This window comes from Hemitrygon akajei, chromosome 6 (genome assembly GCF_048418815.1).
Source record: "Hemitrygon akajei chromosome 6, sHemAka1.3, whole genome shotgun sequence".
NCBI classification, from domain to species: Eukaryota; Metazoa; Chordata; class Chondrichthyes; order Myliobatiformes; family Dasyatidae; genus Hemitrygon; species Hemitrygon akajei.
The window spans coordinates 39,010,340-39,032,153 of NC_133129.1; the positions used below are offsets into that span (position 1 = coordinate 39,010,340).

General features: G+C 43.1%; 1 protein-coding gene across 1 annotated transcript in view; it reads right to left on the reverse strand.

The window, feature by feature from the left end:
• Window positions 1-775: 775 nt before the first annotated feature.
• The window catches only part of LOC140728703 (interleukin-6 receptor subunit beta-like), a 60,023-nt gene continuing 38,984 nt past the window's right edge, over window positions 776-21,814 (reverse strand). Inside the window, exons 10-12 of the mRNA XM_073047664.1 lie at window positions 12,928-13,024; window positions 12,303-12,384; window positions 776-1,992 (exon numbers count right to left, since the gene is read on the reverse strand). Coding sequence (XP_072903765.1) covers window positions 1,504-1,992; window positions 12,303-12,384; window positions 12,928-13,024 — 668 coding nt within the window. The 3' untranslated portion in view covers window positions 776-1,503. The remainder of the gene's footprint in view (window positions 1,993-12,302; window positions 12,385-12,927; window positions 13,025-21,814) is intronic.

Here is a 21,814-nt window from a genome sequence, read left to right on the forward strand (position 1 = left end):
TGTTCACAACTCTCCGCAGTTTCTTGTGGTCACATACAGAGCAGCTGCCATATCAAGCCATTATACATCAAGACAGAATGCTTTTTATGGTGCATCAATAACAATTGGTAAAAGACGACAGGGACTTGCTGAAATTCTTTAGCCTCTTAAGCAAGAAGAGGTGTTGGTGAGCTTTCCTGGCCATATGCTTGGACCAGCACAGGCTATTGGTGATGTTCAAACCTAGGAACTTAAATCTCTCAACCTCAGTACCCTTGATGTAGACAGGAAGGAGCATGTACACTGTGCCCCCTGACTGAAGTCAGTGACAGGCTATCTCACTGACATTGAGGGAAAGGTTTGTTGTCATGAGATCATGTCAAAAAGCTCTCTATCTCCTTCCTGTACTCTTACTTATCATTATTTGAGATGTGGCCCACTACAGTGGTATCATCTGCAAGCTTGTAGATTCTGGATCAACCTTGACTCATATAGTGTTGAATGAGCAGTTGTGACAATTGGGTGCAAGGATGTTGGGAAGTCTGTAGCCTTTCTTTTGACACTTGCATAAAAATCTCAACAGTAGTTGAGCGTCTCAATGTTGGGCATAAGGCAGAACTTAGATTGCTTAGCTTATTTGCATAACTCTTGCATTTTTTTGTTATACTGTACTCTTTTTCACTTCCACACTGGGATGAAAAATTTAATGGAATCCATTATCCAATAGTTCAGTGTTGATCCAGACTGATGACAGTGATAATATTTTATTCAGCACAAGCAAATTATTACAACACCAGTGTTCATACTTACAGTATAACGGAGAATTTTATTACATTAATTCCTTCATGCCCTCAGTTCAGCTGGTTTTATCTATCCATGTTCTCTGGTTCTGGATCATTGCTTGCATGCTGGGTGTCCATTGAAGTCCTTGACCTTCTCACTGTGTGGGCTCCCCAACTTCTCCCCCAAACAGTGATGCAAAGCAGATGAGGTTTTTGCTAATCTTCACCAACTTGTGACAGTCCAGTTGCAGAGAGGATCAGGCAAGTTGTAACTTGCCCTGCCAGAACGTTGTAATCACTGCCCTTTTGACATTTGCTCTGTCTGAGTGTTCAACTGACAATGACGAAGGTGCTTTCATGTAAGTGGAAGGAATGTAAATGACACCCTTGCAGTTTAGTGACTACTACCAACAACACCTTTTTTAATTCAGACAAACTCTGGCATTTCCACCACCCCCATGTCTCACTTCAGCCAACCATTAACAATTTTATTTAAACTTCCACCACCGATGTCCTCCACCACATTCCTCATGCCACATGTGAGAGCCCTTGGCCCGAAAGGTACCATATCTGCAGTAGTGCCTCTGCAGAGACATACAATTGGTATGTCTTATACTTTCAGTACAGTTCATTTAGCAGGTTGCATAGCTTTAACTTCACCGCATTGCACTGCTTGAATGTGGCTGAAAAGATGCATTTGCAGGAACAGCCTTTGAATCATCTGAGCATTTTCCAACGGTATTCATGAATCTGTTTCTAATAACCCTTGCGGCTGAAGGGCCTGTGAGTCTGTAATGTTATCAGGATTTACAAGCAATGATGAGCATTCTGTAGCAACTAATGGATTTCCTTCTGTGGTGTTTGTGCCCATATGATGGAATCCTTGCTTTGTGTAATTCAGAGTTAAGTTGTCACTCTGCTGATACTCTGTTTCAGCATTATATTCCGTTTCATTTCTAGTAGGCTGTATATTATTGCTTGGAATGATTGACATTATTTGTTGGAAGTTCTCCATCGTTGTGTAATCAGTGAACTGTATAACAGTTGGCTTTTGTGTGACCTCATTTTTGGTTTTCTGGTCTGGTACATTTTTTGGTTCATTCTCTTGCAACCCATAATCTATGAATGAACTGGTGATCTCTTCAATAGTGTGAAGATTGTCAAGTTCCTCTTCTCTTTTTATGTCAAGCAAGTTTGAACTCAGTTCTGACGATTCACTGTCCAGATGAGGCTGAAGAGGGAGAATGACATGTATTCAGAATTATAAAATCTATATTGTCAGACAGTAGACTAGATGGCATAAAATGGAGAAAGAATAGAAGAAGCCTAGACAAAGGAAGTATTTGATCTTAGATTTAGAGCAGACTGGGGAGAAAATAAGCATTAATTACCGAATGACATGCAAAAGCTCCTTAGAAGCCATTTATACAAGCGCCAGTGTTAATTTACTCCACAAACTTTTAATAAAATATTTTACATCTTTTCATGCTTACAGCTGATGAGAAATAGGAGCAGAAGTGCATCATATGCTCTCTCAAGCCTGCACCACTATGAAGTAAGACCGCGACCTATTTGACCTTGGCCTCATCTCCATTCTTTCCTTGTTTTCCATAACCCTCAAATTCCCTTCATTTCAATAAGGTCTCTATTGATGGTCCATTCTTAGGCTTGAGGTGATTACTTTTCATGGGAAGTTATAAAAAAGGAGTACAGTTTTGTCACATATTGTTATAATAAATGAGTTGGAACTCTTCAGGACAATGTGCTTTACAGTAGTTCAAGAGAGGTGGTGCTCATTTTGATGTCAATGTAATCCATGGGGGCAAACTGCAACGGATTGAGAATATAAACCAAACAGCTGAGTGTGCATATTATCTGAAGAAGATCCTCTGGTGTAAAAGATTCTAGCTGCTGAACAACTGCATTTAGAGTGGGACAAGCTACAGAAAGCAGACACAGTCAAACCTCAAGCTCGAGTCAGATCCCACTGCAGATATGGAGGCAGCTGCCGTGCTAATGATATCTGATTGGCATAATGTAGCTGCAACAAGGCAAGACAGTGACAGAATATTCTCGCCAGAATTGATGCAGTCCAAAAGGAGAAATCAGATGAGGAAGAACAGTGCAAATAAAGATTACAAAAAGGAATGTGGAGGAGGACCATAATGAATGGCAGAGGAGGCAGAAAGGGCCAAATGCCTACTGCTGGTCTTACTATCCTGAACATCTTAACTTGCCATGCATGTAGGTTCTTGATTCTAATCAGTTAATACAAGTTTCTATCACGAATATGATTAATATATAAATTTAAAATGACTCATTCTGAAGCAGCAGTGCGTACAAGTCTCTGTGATAGAAGCTTAGCTGATTATAGAGTCTTAAACTGCGTGGAAACAGGCTGTTCGGCCTAACTCGACCATGTCTACCGTGCTTCATCCATTGCCCTGTAAAGATCTCCTATCCATGGGCTTGCAGTATTTAGACAGCTTCTCAAGGTTTCTAATGCATCTGCCTCAACATGCCCCTGATTCCTCTTAATCTGTCACCACAGATATTCAACAAATGCCCTTTTATTTTTAGCACCTCTTCCTTGGGAAATGACTATTGCTTTCACCCTGTGATGCACCATCAATAACTCACTCTGAGACGTAAGAAGAGAGTTATCGGCTTTTATTGACTGGAAGAATGAACAACCCAACATCCTGGAGAATGAGGGCCAGCCTCAGGCCTCATTCGCCTTTATACAGGGGTTTGTGGGAGGAGCCACAGGAGCAGTCAGCAGGGGTCTGTTGGGAGCAAACCACTCTGGTATATGTAGTTCACCACACCCTGTCAATGCCCCTCATGGTCCATATACTCTATTAGGTCATTGCTCAATCTCCTACATTTCAGGGAATAAAGTTCCAGTCTGTACAATCTCTCCTGTGATTCAGGCACTGAAGCTTAGGCAACATGTTGGTAAATCTTTTCTACACTCTTTCTAATTTAGTAACATCTTTCCCATTACAGGGTAACCAAAACTGTACTCAATATTCCAAGTGAAGCCCCACTAACATCATATATAACTGCAAAGTAACTCCCAAACTTCTATGCTCTGTGCCTTGACTGATGAAGGTCAGAGTGCCAAATGCCTTCTTCATCATTATCTACCTGAGACACGCCTTCAGCAAACTAAGAACTTGCATTCCTACATCCCTCTGTTCGATAACGCTTCCCAGGGCTGTACCATTCACTGTATAATCCCTAGCCTGGTTTGATCACCCAAACTGCAATACCTCACATTTACCTGGATTGAAAGCCACTTGCTAATCCTCAGTCCACATACCTGGCTAATTAAAATCCCCTTTAATTTTTCATAACCTTCCACACTGTATCATTAAGATTGAAAGAGTATGGAGAAAATTTGCAAGGATATTGCCTGGACAGAAGACTGGCTGACTGGCTGGAGTCAGAGTGAGAATATAGGAGGCCTTTTCCGGTTGACTGCCAGTAACTAGTGATGTTCCGCAGGGACTGGGTTTGAGACTGCTTCTTTTCATGTAAATGATTTGGATGATGGAATTGATGGCTTTGTGATTAAGTTTGTAGATGATATGAAGCTAGGTGAGGGGGCAAGTTGGTGTTGAGGAAGCAGGGAGCCTGGAGAAAGGCTTAGATAGATTGGGAGAATGAGCAAAGAAGAGTCAGAGGGATTATAGTATAAGGGAGTGTATGGTCATGCACTTTGGTAGAAGGAATAAAGCATAGACTATTTTCTAAATGGGGAGAAAATTCAAAAATCAGAGGTGTAAGGGGACTTGGGAGTCCTATGCAGGATTTCCTAAAGGTTAATTTGCAGGTTGAGTTGGTGCCGAGGAAAGCAAATGCAACATTAGTATTTATTTTGAGAAGACAAGATTGTAAGAGTAAGGATGTAATAAGGTCTTGGTCAGACTGCACTTGGAGTATTGTGGCCACTTATCTAAGAAAGGATATGCTGACATTGGAGAGGACTTAAGGAGGTTCATGAGAATGATACCATGCATGAAAGGGTTATCACGTGAGGAGCATTTGATGGCTCGGGGCCAGTCCTTGCTGGAGTTTAGAAGAAAGTGGGGATCTCACTGAAACCAATCAAACATTGAAAGGTTTAGATAGAGTGGATGTTTCGTTTTGTGAGTGAGTCTAGGACCAAAGCGCACAGCCTTAGATTAGAGGAACATTTAGTTAGAAAAGTGATGAGGAAGAATTTCATTAGTCGGAGGGGTAATAAATCTGTAGAATTCATTGCCACAGGCAGCTGTGCTGGCCAAGGCATTGAGTATATTTAAAGTGCAGGTTATTAGGTTTTTGATTAGTCAGGGCATCAAAGGTTAAGGGGAGAAGGCAGGAGAATAGGGTTGAGAGGGATAACAAATCAGCCATGACAGAATGAAGCAGCAGACTCGATGGGTCAAATGGCCATATTTTGTCTCATATGTCTTATGTTCTTATGGATTTAAGGGCCTGAGTTATAGGGAAAGGTTGAATAGCTGGGACTTTATTCCCTAGACCGCAGGAGAATGAGGGGAGTTTTGATAGTGGTCTATGAAATCATGAGGGGTACAGATAAGATAAACGCAAGCAGACCTTTTCCATAGAGGTTGTGTGAGATGACAACTAAAGGGTTAAGGGTGAAAAGTGAAATGTCTAAGGGGAACATGAGGGGGAACTTTTTCATTCAGAGTGTGGAAAGGAAATGGTGGATGCAGGTTTGATTTTAACATTTAGGTGAGGTTTGGGTAGGTACATGGATGGGAGAGGAGTGGTTCAGGTGCACATTGACAGGAGTAAGCAGAAAAATAGTTTAGCATGGACTAGCCAGGCCAAAGGCCTGCTTCTCTGATCATCTACACATCCACCCAATTTAGTATCATTTGCAAACTTACCACACCTTGCTCAGTTACATTCAAATCATTTATAGAAATCACAAACAATGTGTTTATATGAACCAGTCGATGATCGTTGGCATTGTAAAATGCTATGGTACAGTGCTTACCTGCATCTAATTCAAAATCACCATACCTACTAATACAATAAAATGGTATGGGAGTGTGGAGAAGCTGCACACTTCTGAACTCCTCAAGTGTCTACCTCCTTCCCCACAAGAGGTTGTTTGATGCCACCAAAATTATTAACCAAATGTAGAGATGGACGCCTTTCCTCCAGAGGTTACCAAATAAAGAACATTATCTCCTATTGTGTACTGACATCCTTTATAAGCCTACCAATTCCCACAGCTATCTTGACAATACCTCTTCCCACCTGTCTCCTGTAAAAATGCTATTCCCTTTTCTCAGTTCCCTCACCTCTGCTGCATCTGTCCCCAGGTTACAGCTTTCCCTTCTAGGACATCGGGGATAGAAACACAGAAAGCCTACAACACAATACAGGCCAGTCTGCCCACAAAGTTGTGCCGAACATGTCCCTACCTTAGAAATTACTAGGCTTACCTATAGCCCTCTATTTTTCTAAGCTCCATGTACCTATCCAAAGGTCTCTTAAAAGACCCTATCGTATCCACCTCCACCACTGTTGCCGGCAGCCTATTCCATGCACTCACCACTCTCTGCGTAAAAGACTTACCCCTGACATCTCCTCTGTACCTATTCCCCAGCACTTTAAACCTGTGTCCTCTAGTGGCAACCATTTCAGCCCTGAGAAAAAGCCTCAGACTATCCACACGATCAATGCCTCTCATCATCTTATACATCTCTATCAGTTCACCTCTCATCCTCCGTCGCTCCAAAAAGAAAAGGCCAAGTTCATTCAACCTGTTTTCATAAGGCATGCTCTCCAATCCAGGCAACATCCTTGTAAATACCCACTGCACCCTTTCTATGGCTTCCACATCCTTCCTGTAGTGAGGTGACCAGAACTGAGCACAGTACTCTAAGTGGGGTCTGATCACAGTCCTATATAGCTGCAACATTACCTCTCAGCTCCTAAATTCAATTCCATGGTTGATGAAGGCCAATACACCATATGCCTTCTTAACCACAGAGTCAACCTGCACAGCTGCTTTGAGCGCCCTATGGACTTGGACCCCAAGATCCCTCTGATCCTCCACACTGCCAAGTGTCTTACCATTAATACTATATTCTGCCATCATATTTGACCTTCCAAAATGAACCACTTCACACTTAACTGGGTTGAACTCCATCTGCCACTTCTCAGCCCAGATTTGCATCCTATCAATGTCGTGCTGTAAACTCTGACAGCCCTCCACACTATCCACAACACCTCCAACCTTTGTGTCATCAGCAAACTTACTAACCCATCGCTCCACTTCCTCATCCAGGTCATTTATAAAATTCACGAAGAGTAAGGGTTCCAGAACAGATCCCTGAGGCACACCACTGGTCACTGACCTCCATGCAGAATATGACCTGTAGACAACCAGGCTTTGCCAGGCAAGCCAGTTCTGGATCCACAAAGCAATGCCCCCTTTGATCCCATGCCTCCTTACTTTCTCAATAAGCCTTGCATGGGGTACCTTATCAAATGTCTTGCCGAAATCCATATACACTACATCTACTGCTCTACCTTCATCAATGTGTTTAGTCGCATCCTCAAAAAATACAATCAGGCTCGTAAGGCATGACCTGCCCTTGACAAAGCCAGGCTGACTACTCCTAATCATATTATACCTCTCCAAATGTTCATAAATCCTGCCTCTCAGGATCTTCTCCATCAACTTACCAACCACTGAAGTAAGACTCACTGGTCTATAATTTCCTGGTCTATCTCTACTCCCTTTCTTGAATAAAGGAACAACATTCACAACCCTCCAATCCTCTGGAAGATCTCCCGTCCCCATTGATGATGCAAAGATCATCGCCAGAGGTTCAGCATTCTCCTCCCTTGCTTCCCACAGTAGCCTGTTGTACATCTCATCCAGTCCCAGCGACTTATCCAAACTGATGCTTTCCAAAAGCTCCAGCACATCCTCTTTCTTAATATCTACATGCTCAAGCTTTTCAGTCTGCTGCAAGTCATCACTACAATCACCAAGATCCTTTTCCATAGTGAATACTGAAGCAAAGTATTCATTAAGTACCTCTGCTATTTTCTCCGGTTCCATACACACTTTCCCACTGTCACACTTGATGTGTCCTATTATTTCACGTCTTATAGACAATAGACAGTAGGTGCAGGAGTAGGCCATTCGGCCCTTCTAGCCAGCACCACCATTCACTGTGATCATGGCTGATCATACACAATCAGTACCCCGTTCCTGCCCTCTCCCCATATCCCTTGACCCCGCTATCTATAAGAGCTCTATCTAACTCTCTCTTGAATGCATCCAGAGACTTGGCCTCCACTGCCTTCTGGGGCAGAGCATTCCACATATCCACCACTCTCTGGGTGAAAAAGTTTTTCCGCATCTCTGTTCTAAATGGCCTACTCCTTATTCTTAAACTGTAGCCTCTAGTTCTGGACTCACCCATCAGCGGGAACATGCTTCCTGCCTCCAGCGTGTCCAATCCCTTAATAATCTTATATGTTTCAATCAGATCCCCTCTCATCCTTCTAAATTCCATTGTATACAAGCCCAGTCGCTCCAATCTTTCAACATATGACAGTCCCGCCATTCTGGGAATTAACCTTGTGAACCTACGCTGCATTCCCTCAATAGCAAGAATGTCCTTCCTCAAATTTGGAGATCAAAACTGCACACAATACTCCAGGTGGGGTCTCACCAGGGCCCTGTACAGCTGCAGAAGGACCTCTTTACTCCTATACTCAATTCCTCTTGTTATAAAGGCCAGCATGCCATTAGCTTTCTTCACTGCCTGCTGTACCTACATGCTTGCTTTCATTGACTGATGAACAAGGACACCTAGATCTCTTTGTACTTCCCCTTTTCCTAACTTGACTCCATTTAGATAGTAATCAGCCTTCCTGTTCTTGCCACCAAAGTGGATAACCTCACATTTATTCACATTAAACTGCATCTGCCATACATTTGCCCATTCACCCAACCTGTCTAAGTCACCCTGCATTCTCATAACATCCTCCTGACATTTCACACTGCCACCCAGCTTTGTGTCATCGGCAAATTTGCTAATGTTACTTTTAATCCCTTCATCTAAATTATTAATGTATATTGTAAACAGCTGCGGTCCCAGCACCGAACCTTGCAGTACCCCACTGGTCACAGCCTGCCATTCCGAAAGGGACCCATTAATCGCTACTCTTTGTTTCCTGTCAACCAGCCAATTTTCAATCCATGTCAGTACTCTGCCCCCAATACCATGTGACCTAATTTTGCCCACTAATCTCCTATGTGGGACTTTATCAAAAGCTTTCTGGAAGTCCAGGTACACTACATCCACTGGCTCTCCCTTGTCCATTTTCATAGTTACATCCTCAAAAAACTCCAGAAGATTAGTCAAGCATGATTTTCCCTTCATAAATCCATGCTGACTCAGACTGATCCTTCTACTGCTATCCAAATGTGTCATAATTTCCTCTTTTATATTTGACTCCAGCATCTTTCCCACCACTGATGTCAGGCTAACCGGTCTATAATTCCCTGTTTTCTCTCTCCCTCCTTTCTTGAAAAGTGGGACAACATTAGCCACCCTCCAGTCAGCAGGAACTGTTCCTGAATCTATAGAACATTGGAAAATGATTACCAATGCGTCCACGATTTCTAGAGCCACCTCTTTAAGTACCCTGGGATGCAGACCATCAGGTCCCGGGGACTTATCAGCCTTAGACTGAACAGTCTATCCAACACCGTTTCTTGCCTAATATAAATTTCCTTCAGTTCATCCTTTACCCTAGTTCCTTTGGCCACTATTACATCTGGGAGATTGTTTGTGTCTTCCCTAGTGAAGACAGATCCAAAATACCTGTTCAACTCATCTGCCACTTCCTTGTTCCCCATAATAAATTCACCCGTTTCTGTCTTCAATGGCCCAATTTTGGTCTTAGCTATTTTTTTGCTATTCACATACCTAAAGAAGCTTTTACTATCCTCCTTTATATTCTTGGCTAGTTTACCTTCATACCTCATTTTTTCTTGGCGTATTGCCTTTTTTGTTATCTTCTGTTGCTCTTTAGAAGCTTCCTAGTCCTCGGTTTCCCGCTCATCTTTGCTATGTTATACTTCTTCTCTTTTATTTTTATACTGCCCTTTACTTCCCTCGTCAGCCACGGCCGCCCCTTACTCCCCTTAGGATCTTTCTTCCTCTTTGGAATGAACCGATCCTGCACCTTCTGCATTATTCCCAGAAATACCTGCCATTGTTGTTCCACTGTCTTCCCTGCTAGGGTATTGTTCCATTGAACTTTGGCCAGCTCTTCACATACTTGTAGAATGCCTTGGGGTTTTCCTTAATCTTGCCCGCCAAGGCCTTCTCATGGCCCTTTCTGGCTCTCCTAATTTCCTTTTTAAGCTCCTTCTTGTTAGCCTTATAATCTTCTAGATCTCTAACATTACCTAGCTCTCTGAACCTTTTGTAAGCTTTTCTTTTCTTCTGGACTAGATTTATTACAGCCTTTGTACACCACGGTTCCTGTACCCTACCATAACTTCCCTGTCTCTTTGGAACGTATCTATGCAGAACTCCACACAAATATCCCCTGAACATTTGCCACATTTCATCCATACTTTTCCCTGAAAACATCTGTTCCCAATTTAAGCTTTCAATTTCCTGCCTGATAACCTCATCATTCCCCTTACTCCAATTAAACGCTTTTCTAACTTGTCTGTTCCTATCTCTTTTCAATGCTATTGTAAAGGAGATAGAATTACGATCACTATCTCCAAATCAAGTACAACTTCTCCTCTTGTAGGCTTATGTACATATTGTGTCAGGAAACTTTCCTGAACACACCTAACAAACTCCACCCCATCTAAACCCCTTGCTCTAGAGAGATGCTGATCAATATTTGGGGAAATTAAAATCTCCCATCACGACAACTCTGTTATTATGACACCTTTCCAGGATCTGTTTCCCTATTTGCTCCTCGATATCCCTGTTACTATTGGGCGGCCTATAAAAAACACCCAGTAAAGTTACTGACCCCTTCCTGTTCCTAACCTCCACCCACAGAGACTCCGTAGATAATCCCTCCATGGCATCTGCCTTTTCTGCAGCCATGACACTATCTCTGATCAACAGTGCCACACCCCCACCTCTTTTGCCTCCCTCCCTGTCCTTTCTGAAACATCTAAAACCCAGCACTTGAAGTAACCATTCCTGTCCCTGAGCCATCCAAGTCTCTGTAATGGCCACCACATCATATCTTGAAGTACTGATCCATGCTCTAAGCTCATCTGCTTTGTTCTTCCGTCTGAGCACGTCCCTTCTCTATCACCTGCCTATCCTCTCTCTCGCACTGTCTACAAGCTTTCTCTATTTGTGAGCCAACCTCCTCTTCCCAGTCTCTTCTGTTCGGTTCCCACCCCCTAACAATTCTAGTTTAAACTCTTCCCAGTGGCCTTAGCAAACCTCCCCACCAGGATATTGGTCCCCCTGGGATTCAAGTGCAACCCGTCCTTTTCGTACAGGTCATGCCTGCCCCAAAAGAGATCCCAATGATCTGAATCCCTGCCCCCTGCTTCTGGATGCCCCCCTTTTTCAAAGTCTGATGTTTCCCTTCCTCTACCACTGATGCTGCCCTAATGCAAATCTCTATTTCCCAGACATCCATGCTCACCCAATCTTCCACTGCCTTAACAGGGACAGAGTGCCTCTTGTCCACACCTACCACCACACGAACCTCCACATCCAACACATAATTCTCTGTAAATCCCATCATCTCTGAATGAATCCTACGTGCTCACCCCCCCCCCGCCCCTTCTGTGATTCCCTTGTCCATTTGTCCCTCCCACAGTTATCCCTGCAAGGGGACAAAGAGTCCTTCCAGATGAGGCAACACGTCACCTGTAAATCAACTGCAGTTGTCTATGGTGTCCAGTGCTCCTGATGGGGCCTCCTCTACATTGGTGAGTCCCATTGGGGACTGCTTTGTTGAGCACCTCTGCTCCATCCGCCAAAAGCAGTATTTCCCTGCAGCCAACTATTTTATTTCCTATACCCATTCCTATTCTGACATGTGCATGGCCTCCTCTGCCATGAGGAGGCTACTCTCAAGGTGGAGGAGCAGCATCATATATTCTGTCTAGGTAGCCTCCGACCTGATGGCATGCACACTGGTTTCTCCTTCTGATAATTTTTTTCTCTTTTTTCTTTTCCCCTCCCTTTACCTCTTCTCCTCCCCTGCTAATCACCAATCCTTTGATACCCTTCCTTTTTCTCCCATGATCCATTCTCCTCTCCTATCAGATTCCTTCCTCTCCTCCCCTTTACCTTTCCCACCCACCTGGCTTCGCCTATCACCTTCTAACCTGTCCTCCTTCCCTTCCCCCACCTTTTTAATCTGGGATCTTCCCACTTCCTTTCCGGTCCTTCCGAAACATTGACTGTATATTCATTTTCATAGATGCTGCCTGACCTGCTGAGTTTCTCCAGCATTTTGTGTTGCAAAGAACATAATGGTACATACCAATGATGAAACCCTTTCTATAATCTGGATGGCATTACTGTTTCCGGGATTTGGAATAGCTGGCCAAAACTTCTTCTTTATTCTGAAAGTAAAGTTTTGAATAGTTAGATTCTCACAATTATGAAAATATAGTGTTGTCTGAGTTGGCTAAATGCTAGTGTCTAAATTAATCCAGTGGGAAGAGTCCTTGTTCGCCAAGGGTCAGCATCTTCTGCTATTTTTATTTAGGAATAATTTACAAAGACGTTTGTTTATTTTTATTTACTTACAGATACAGGACACTAACAGGCCCTTGAGCTCCAGAGCTCAATTACACCCATGTGACCAATTAACACACTAACTCGTTCATCTCTGGGTTGCAGGAGGGAACAGGGACACCCAAAGGCACCAAGTCCCTATGGACAGTGGCAGGAATTGAACCCAGGTTGCTGGCGTTCTAAAACATTAAGCTAACCACTACATGACCGTGCAACTGACTGTTGAGTCACAATTCACTTCTGTGGTTTGCTATTACACATGGTTCTGTAGCTGCAGAGAAATTCACTGCATGTTGCGCCTATTATTGTCTTTTTGTCACAGAATTACAAATTGTTGATTCTGCTAGTATCATTATAAAACTTCTTACCTTTTAACAAGAATGGAGCAAATCCATGTCACCAGAAAGACAAAAACGATAATTGCAACGCAAACTAAAACAGCAATTGCTGCCAGTGCATCATCACCTATAGCAAACATTCAAACATTTCAATTTTAGACATTTATATTTCACATGGATCTGTCTATGCTATGTCCCGACTTGGTTGACTTCAATCTTCAGAATTACTAACCTTCTTATATAAACCACACATTTATACAACAAATATTTGAAATAATGAAAAAATAATACACAAAAACTGTTTGTTATTTATCTAAACTATTATTGGTCAGAAATATGTAGCTGCAATAGTCTGTAAAGTGAAAGTATTACACTTGAATAATGATACTTGTGGTTTAGCCTGTAGCCACCTTTTGTTCATTTTGCAATCACCATTCTCTTTTGTGGGTTGCTGCTGTTACAGTATTGAACATCCAAACACCACATTGTGGTGTTTCTAAAAGATTCCATGGGATTGTTTTCAAACCACTGGAATCCCCCTTCATAAACTCTAAGAATGGAGCACAAAGAATGTCCAGTAATTTGTACAAATGACTTGCTTGAACTACTGTTCTTTTAATTATTTATTAACAATTGAAGTCCATGAGTTCTTTGTCTGCTGCTGGGAACAAGGCAGACTACCACAGGACCTCCGTGATGCAGTCATCATCGCCCTGTATAAGAACAAGGGGGAAAAGTCCAACTGCTCCAACTACCGGGGCATAACTCTGCTCTCCATCGCAGGAAAAATCCTGGCAAGAGTACTCCTGAACGGACTGGTGCCCATCATTGCAGAAGAACACCTCCCAGCAAGGCAGTGTGGCTTCAGAGCCAACAGGAGCACCACCGACATGGTATTTGCTCTCAGGCAGCTCCGAGAGAAATGTAGGGAACAGAACAAGGGACTGTACATGACATTTGTCGACTTTACCAGAGCGTTCGACACTGTGAGCAGGGAAGGTCTGTGGCAAATCATGGAACGACTGGGATGCCCCCCAAAGTTCCTCAGCATGGCCATCCAGCTACATGAAGATCAGCATGGCCAAGTCAGACACAACAACGACATCTCAGAGCCCTTCCCAATAGGCAACGGTGTAAAGCAAGGCTGCGTCCTCGCGCTTTCTTCACCATCTTCTTCAGCATGATGCTTGAAAGAGCCACAGAAGACCGTGATGACGAGGACAGTGTCTACATCCGATACTGCACCGATGGCAGCCTGTTCAACCTGAGGCGACTACAGTCCCGCACCAAGATAATGGAGCAACTCATCCAAAAGCCCCTCTTCGCTGATGATGCTGCCCTTGTTGCCCACACAGAGACAGCCCTGCAGCGTATAACATACTGCTCCACAGAGGCTGCCGAGCTCTCGGACTGGAAGTCAGCTTGAAGAAGAGAGAAGTTCTCCATCAGCCCGCACCTCTGGAAGATTACCACCTTCCCCGCATCACCATCGGCAAGGCAGAGCTGAAGACAGTCCACCAGTTCAGCTACCTGGGGTGCACCATCTCGTCAGATGCCAAAATCGACAAAGAGATTGACAACAGACTGGCAAAGGCAAACAGTGCATTCGGCAGGCTGTCAGAAAGAGTCTGGAACAACAAGCATCTGAAGAAAGGCACAATGATCAGCGTGTACAGAGCCATTGTACTGACCACCCTCCTGTACAGCTCCGAGTCGTGGGTCACCTACCGTCACCACCTACGACTCCTCGAGTGTTTTCACCAGCGCTACCTCCGCACCATCCACTGGAGTGACTTTGTCACCAACATTGAAGACCTCGAACAAGCGGAGGTCACCAGCATCGAGGCCATGCTGTTGAAGACACAGCTGTGCTGGGCAGTGCACGTCTCCAGGATGGAGGATCATTGCCTGCCCAAGATTGTGCTGTATGGCGAACTCTCCACTGGCCACCGTGACGGGGGGGCACCGAAGAAGAGGTACAAGGACTCTCTGAAGAAATCCATTGGCACCTGTCACATTGACCATTGCCAGTGGTCTACTCTAGTCTCCGATCGCGAGGCCTGGTGACACACCATTCACCAGTCTGTCTCCTCCTTCGAGAACGCATGCAGGGCTGGCCTTGAGGACAAAAAGGGAAGGAGGAAGAACTGTGACACAGCAGCACCAAACCCAGAACAGATTTCCCCTTGCAGCCACTGCGGCTGGGTCTGCCTGTCCCGTATTGGCCTCGTCAGCCAGCAGCAAACCTGCAGCAGACGTGGGCAGCCCCCTTCCTAAATCTTCGTTCACGAAGCCAAGCCATAATGTTGATGATGAACGATTGAAACAAAAGAACACAAGTCATGAAAACAGGAAAAGAACCCCTTGGTCCTTCAGGCTTACTAAGCATTTAAAAAGATCATGGCTAGTTCTTTCTACTTCAGCACCATTTTCCTGCACTCAATCCATCTCTTGATAAAGAAATGTATCAGAGTGGTAAACATTTCCAATTTTCCAGTCTTCTGGAACCATTCCAGAGTCCAAAGATTCTTGAAAGAGCACTATTAATGCCTCCACAATCTCAACTGCTATCTCTTTCAGAAACCTAGGATGCAGTTCATCAGGTCTGGGTGATTTATGTACCCTCAGGTCTTTCAGCTTTTTGAGCCCCTTTTCCCTTGTAATAGTAACTGCATTCACTTCTCTTCCCTCACACCCTTCAATACCTGGCACACTGCTAGTTTCTTTCACAGTGAAGACTGATGCAAAATACTCATATAGTTCGTCGACCATTTCCTTGACCCTTGTTATTATTTCTCCTGACTCATTTTAAGTGGTCCTGTGTCCGCTCTCATTTTTTAAAATATATTTAAGAAAGCATTTTCTATCCAGTTTGACATTGTTTGCTAGCTTGCTTTCATATTTCATGTTTTCTCTCCTAATGATTCTTTTAGTTGTTTTCTCTAGATTTTTTAAAAAACTACCCAAGCCTCCACCTTCCTGGTAATTTTTGCTTTGTTGTATGCCCTCATTTTGCCTTTACATTAGTGTATATTTCCACTGTCAGCCGCAGTTGTACAATTTTGCCATTTCAGTGTTTCTTTGTTCATGGAATATATCTAACCTGCACCTTCCTCATTTTTCCAGAAACACACGCCATTGCTGCTCTGCTGTCATCCCTGCCAACATCACCTTCCAATTTACTTTGGCCAACTCCTCTCATACCACTGTAATTCACTTTACTGCACTGAAATTCTGCTGCGTCAGACTTTACCTTCTCCATATCAAGTTTCAAGTTGAACTCAATCACATTGTGGTCATTGTCTCCTAAGGGTTCCTTTACCTTAAGCTCCCTAATCACCTCCAGTTCATTGCATAAACACCCAATCTAGTATAGCTGATCCGCTAGCAGGGTCAACAACAAACTGCTCTAAAAAGCCAAATTCACTGCCTTGGGATCCTTTACAACCTGATTTTCCCAATCTATTTGCATGTTAAAATCTCCCAAACATTACTCTTTTCACACCTTTTCTATTTCCATTTGTAATCTGTGGCCCACATCCCAGCTACTGTTGGGAGGCCTGTATGTAACTGTCATCAGGGTTCTTTTATCCTTGCGACTTGTTAACTCAATCCACAAGGATTCAACATCTTCTGATCTAATGTCACATCTTTCTAATGATTTGATGCCATTCTTTACCAGCAGAGCCATGCCAGCCCCTCTGCCTACCTTCCTATCCCTCCGATACAAAGTGTAACCTTGGACATTCAGCTCCAAACTGCAACCATCCTTCAGCCACGATTCAGCGATGGCCACAGCATTATCCCTGACAGTCTGTTAAAAGTGCAACAAGATCACTCACCTTATTTCTTAAATTCCTTGCACTGAGATATATCAATGAGCACTGTATTTGCTACCCTTTTTGATTCTGCATCCCTAATGTACTGATACACCCTGCTGGCTGCAATTTTGCCCTTCCTGACTGCCCACCATCTTTGCTTTTTTTACCAACCATCCCTTTTTGAGTCCCTTCACTCCCATTTCCATCCCCCTGCCAAAATACTTTTCTTTGGTCTCAAAGCCAAAAGGGATAACTTCTTGATAATCTTGGGAACTTGGCCGGGTGTTGTAACGAGTGTTGTCCCTGACTCAAATATGATTTTTAATCCCACGTAACGGAAGTGACCAGAGCAGCATTTCTACACCTCAGAAAAATTGTAAGGGTAAATTGGTTTCAGTCACACAATGATGCCGAAGAACTAATTCACGCCTTTAAATTGAATAGACTAGATTACAGCAATGCATTTTTACTGGCATTCCAAAGCAATCTACCGACAAACTTCAACTCGTTCAGAATGTTGCTGCTAGATTTTTAACCAAGCCCAGGATGAGGGAACATATCACTCCTGTACTAGCTACTCTGCATTGGCTTCTTGTATCTTTCAGAATTAATTTTGAAGTTCTCTTACTTCATTTTAAATCTCTCAGTGGTCTGGGGCCAGAGTACATCACTGAATCATTTTCATTTTTTAATCCTGCTCGAGCTCTCAGGTCTTCTTCTGCTAGTCTCTTAAATTTAAACAATATCCGTCAGAACATAATTGGTAGGTCAGCTTTTCTGAACTACACTCCTAAACTGTGGAATTCAATGTCTAAAACTGTAAGGGATGCAGACTCAGATGACACTTTTAACTTTTGTCTTTTATTTTCAGGTTTATTTTTATTTTTATTTTCATATTTATACTTTTATCCTATTGTAAAGCAGTTTCAAATGCATTATCTGTATGAAAAGTGCTCTATATACTATATAAAGTTATTACCATCAAGCTGGAAATTTGCAGACTCCTATTCATGAAAATAATCCAAATAGACCAGTGGTCGTGGTCCATGTAAGTACCAATGACGTGGGTAGGAAGAGAGATGAAGTTCTGCAAAGTGAGTTCAGGAAGTTAGGTGTTTAGTTAAAGGACAGGACCTCCAGGGTTGTGAGCTCAGGGTTCCTGCCTGTGCCATGTATTATTGAGGCCAGAAGTAGGAAGATGGCTAAGGAGTTGGTGTAGGAGGGAGGTGTTCAAATTTTTGGACCATTGTGCTCTCTTCTAGGGAAGGTGAGACCTGTACAGAAAAGATGGTTTGCACCTGAACTAGAGGGGGACTAATATCCTAATATGAAGGTTTGTGAGTGCTGCAGGAGGTGAGGGTGGGGTTTAAACTAGAGTCACAGCGCGATGGGAACCAGAGTGCCAGAACAGATAGTGGAGAGGTTGTGGAGACAGATGCTGTTATGACCTCAGACAAAGTCAGGAAATGAAAGGTTAAGTATGGTGTGACTAATGTTCTGAGCTGCATACGTTTCAATGCAAGACGTTTTGTTGGAAAGGCCGATGAGCTCAGGGCATGAAGCAAAACATGGAATAATGTGCAGGTCGTGTTTAACCAATTTTTTAGAATTTTACGAGGAAGTTACCAGGAAAGTTGATGAAGGCAAGGCAGTGGATGTTGTCGACATGGAATTTAGTAATGTGTCTGACAAGGTCCTCTGGTGATAAAACGTGTAAGAACGTGATTGGAAAGAGTTCAGAGCATGCGCAGAAATGATGGAAATGATAGGTAAATGGTTTGGCATGGACTAGATGGGCCAAAAGGCCTGTTTCTTTGCTGTACATTTCTATGACTCAATAATAAGGTTGGAAAGGCTGAACAACCTAAGGCTTGTCTCTTTGGAGCAATGGAGGTGTAGAAAATAATAAAAGACATAGAATGGACAGCCATTGAGTTTTTCTAAAGGACATCCTTTTAAGGTGAGTGGAGGAAAATTTAGGGGAGATGTCAGAGGTAATTTACAGAGGCAGTATATAGCCCGGCACAGTGGTTGATGCTGACACATGGAATAAAGAAAATGGAGGGCGATGGGGTATGTCGGGGGGGGGGGGGGGGGGGCTTTAGATATAGGTTAGCACAACATGGAGGGCCAAAGTACCCATACTGTGCTGTACTGTTCAAAGCTCTATAAAACCAGGGGGAAAACACACAATACTTACCGAAACAACTCAGATTTATTTATTTACTTATTTAGAGTAACAGCGTAGGATAGACCTTTCGAGCTGAACCACCCAGCAACCTCTGATTTAACCCTACCCTAATCACAGGGCTATTTACAATGACCAATTAACCTACTAACTAGTAAGTCTTGAACTTTGGGTGGGATCCTGCTCTCAGGATGAGGCTTTTAATTTTGGAACAACACTGTAATAGCATTGCGCTAACCGCTATGCTATATGAAAGGATTTAATTACTCAGAAGAAGTGAAGTATCGTGAATTAACATTCTTGGAAGCCAACTAAGCTAGACTGGTATTCAAGCTGCAGTATAATTATAGACAGGACTGCCAGAATGGCAGAATTATGCAGTAAAAAAGGCATGCCAATTTCTAACTGAGATATAAAACATCAGATTCAGTACAGGACAGGCCCCTTTCCCTATACTAGTACTTCGTCCTGTTCGCTTTCCCCATCATTTCACCTCTTTCTCTCTCTCTCCAGTTTGCATTCTATTCCTCCTTTCCCTCTCCTCTACCCTTTTCTCACTTACTTCCCTACCACCACTTCTATGTGCTCTGTATACTTTCCACTCCCTTATCTTCGATCTCACCCTTTATTCGTTCCTCCTATGCTTCCACACCAATCTCCACATTTTCCTCCCTCCTTCCCATCCTTTTACCTCCACCTTGCCTCTCATTTGCTGTCCTCATCTCTCTTTCCTATGCTGCTCGGAGTCATAGAATCCACCGTCACATTCCCTTCAGCGCATCTAGTCTGTGCCAACCCGTTAATTTGCCTAATCGACCTGCACCCGAAGCATATCCCTCTCATCCACATACCCATCCAAACTTATTTTAAATATTCAAATTGAACTCACATCCACCGCTTGCACTGGTAGCTTGTTCTACACTCTCATCACCCTCTGAGTGAAGAAGGTTCCCTTAAACTTTTCCCCTTAACACATGCCCACCAGTTCTAATCTCACCCAACCCCAGTGGAAAATCCCTGCTTGAATTTACACTATCTATTCCGCTCATGATTTTGTACACCTCTATCAAATCTCCCCTCAATCTTCTACGCTGTGTGGAATACAGCCCTAACCTCTTCAACCTTTCCCTATAATTCAGGTCTTCAAGTCCCTGCAACACATCTTTGTAAACTTTATCTGCACTCTTTCATTTGCATCTTTCCTGTAGGTAGGTGACCAAAGCTGTATACAATACTCCACATTAGGCCCACCATCATAACATAACATCCCAATTCCTGTGCCCAATACATTGATTTATGAAGGTCAATGTGTCAAAAGCTTTCTTTACTACCCTTTCTAACTGTCTATCAGTCCCTGTCTATCTAAATATTTATATATCTGATCCCTTAGAATACCTTCCAGTAACTTTCCCACTACTGATGTCAGGCTCACCGGCCTATAATCTCTTGGCTTATTCTTAGAGTTTATTGTAAACAACCAAACAACAATAGCTACCCTCCAATCCTCTGGTACCTCACCTGTGGCTAAGGATGTTTTAATTATCTCTGCTGAGCCCCTGCAATTTCACACTAGCCCCCCCACAGGGTCTGAGGGGACACACTGTCAGGACTTGGGGATTTATCCACCCTAATTTTCCTCAAGACAGCAAGCACCTCCTCCTCTGTAATCTGTATAGGGTCAATCACCTCACTGCACTTTGTCTCACATCTACAGACTCTGTGTCCATCTCCCAAGTAAATACAGATGCAAAAAGTCCTTTTAAGATTTCCCCCATCACTTTCTTCTCCATGCATAGATTACCACTCTGATCTTCCAGAAGACCAATTTTGTCCCTTGCAATCATTTTGCTTTTAATAATCTACAGCAGCCATTAGGATTCTCCTTCACTTTGTCTGATGGAGCAACCTCATATCCTCTTTTAGCTCTCCTAATTTATATAACCATATATCTATATAACAATTACAGCACGGAAACAGGCTTAAACTCACCTAGTCCCACTGGCCCGCACTCAGCCCATAACCCTCCATTCCTTTCCTGTCCATATACCTAACCAATTTTACTTTAAATGACAATACCGAACCTGCCTCTACCACTTCAACTGGAAGCTCATTCCACACAGCTACCACTCTCTGAGTAAAGAAATTCCCCCTCGTGTTACCCTTAAACTTTTGCCCCCTAATTCTCAAATCATGTCCTCTTGTTTGAATCTCCCCTACTCTCAATGGAAAAAGCCTATCCACGTCAACTCGATCTATCCCCCTCATTATTTTAAATACCTCTATCAAGTCCCCCCTCAATCTTCCACGCTCCAAAGAATAAAGACCTAACTTGTTCAGCCTTTCCCTGTAACTTAGGTGCTGAAACCCAGGTAACATTCTAGTAAACCTTCTCTGTACTCTCTCTATTTTGTTGATATCTTTCTTATAATTCGGTGACCAGAACTGTACACAATACTCCAAATTCGGCCTTACCAATGCCTTGTACAATTTTAACATTACATCCCAACTCCTATACTCAATGCTCTGATTTATAAAGGCCAGCATACCATAAGCTTTCTTCACCACCCTATCCACATGAGATTCCACCTTCAGGGAACTATGCACCATTATTCCCAGATCACTCTGTTCTACTGCATTCTTCAATGTCCTACCATTTACCATGTATGTCCTATTTGGATTATTCCTACCAAAATGTAGCACCTCACACTTATCAGCATTAAACTCCATCTGCCATCATTCAGCCCACTCTTCTAACTAGCCTAAATCTCTCTGCAAACTTTGAAAACCTACTTCATTATCCACAATGCCACCTACCTTAGTATCATCTGCATACTTACTAATCCAATTTACCACCCCATCACAAACAACATTGGATCCAATACATATCTCTGAGGCACACCACTAGTCC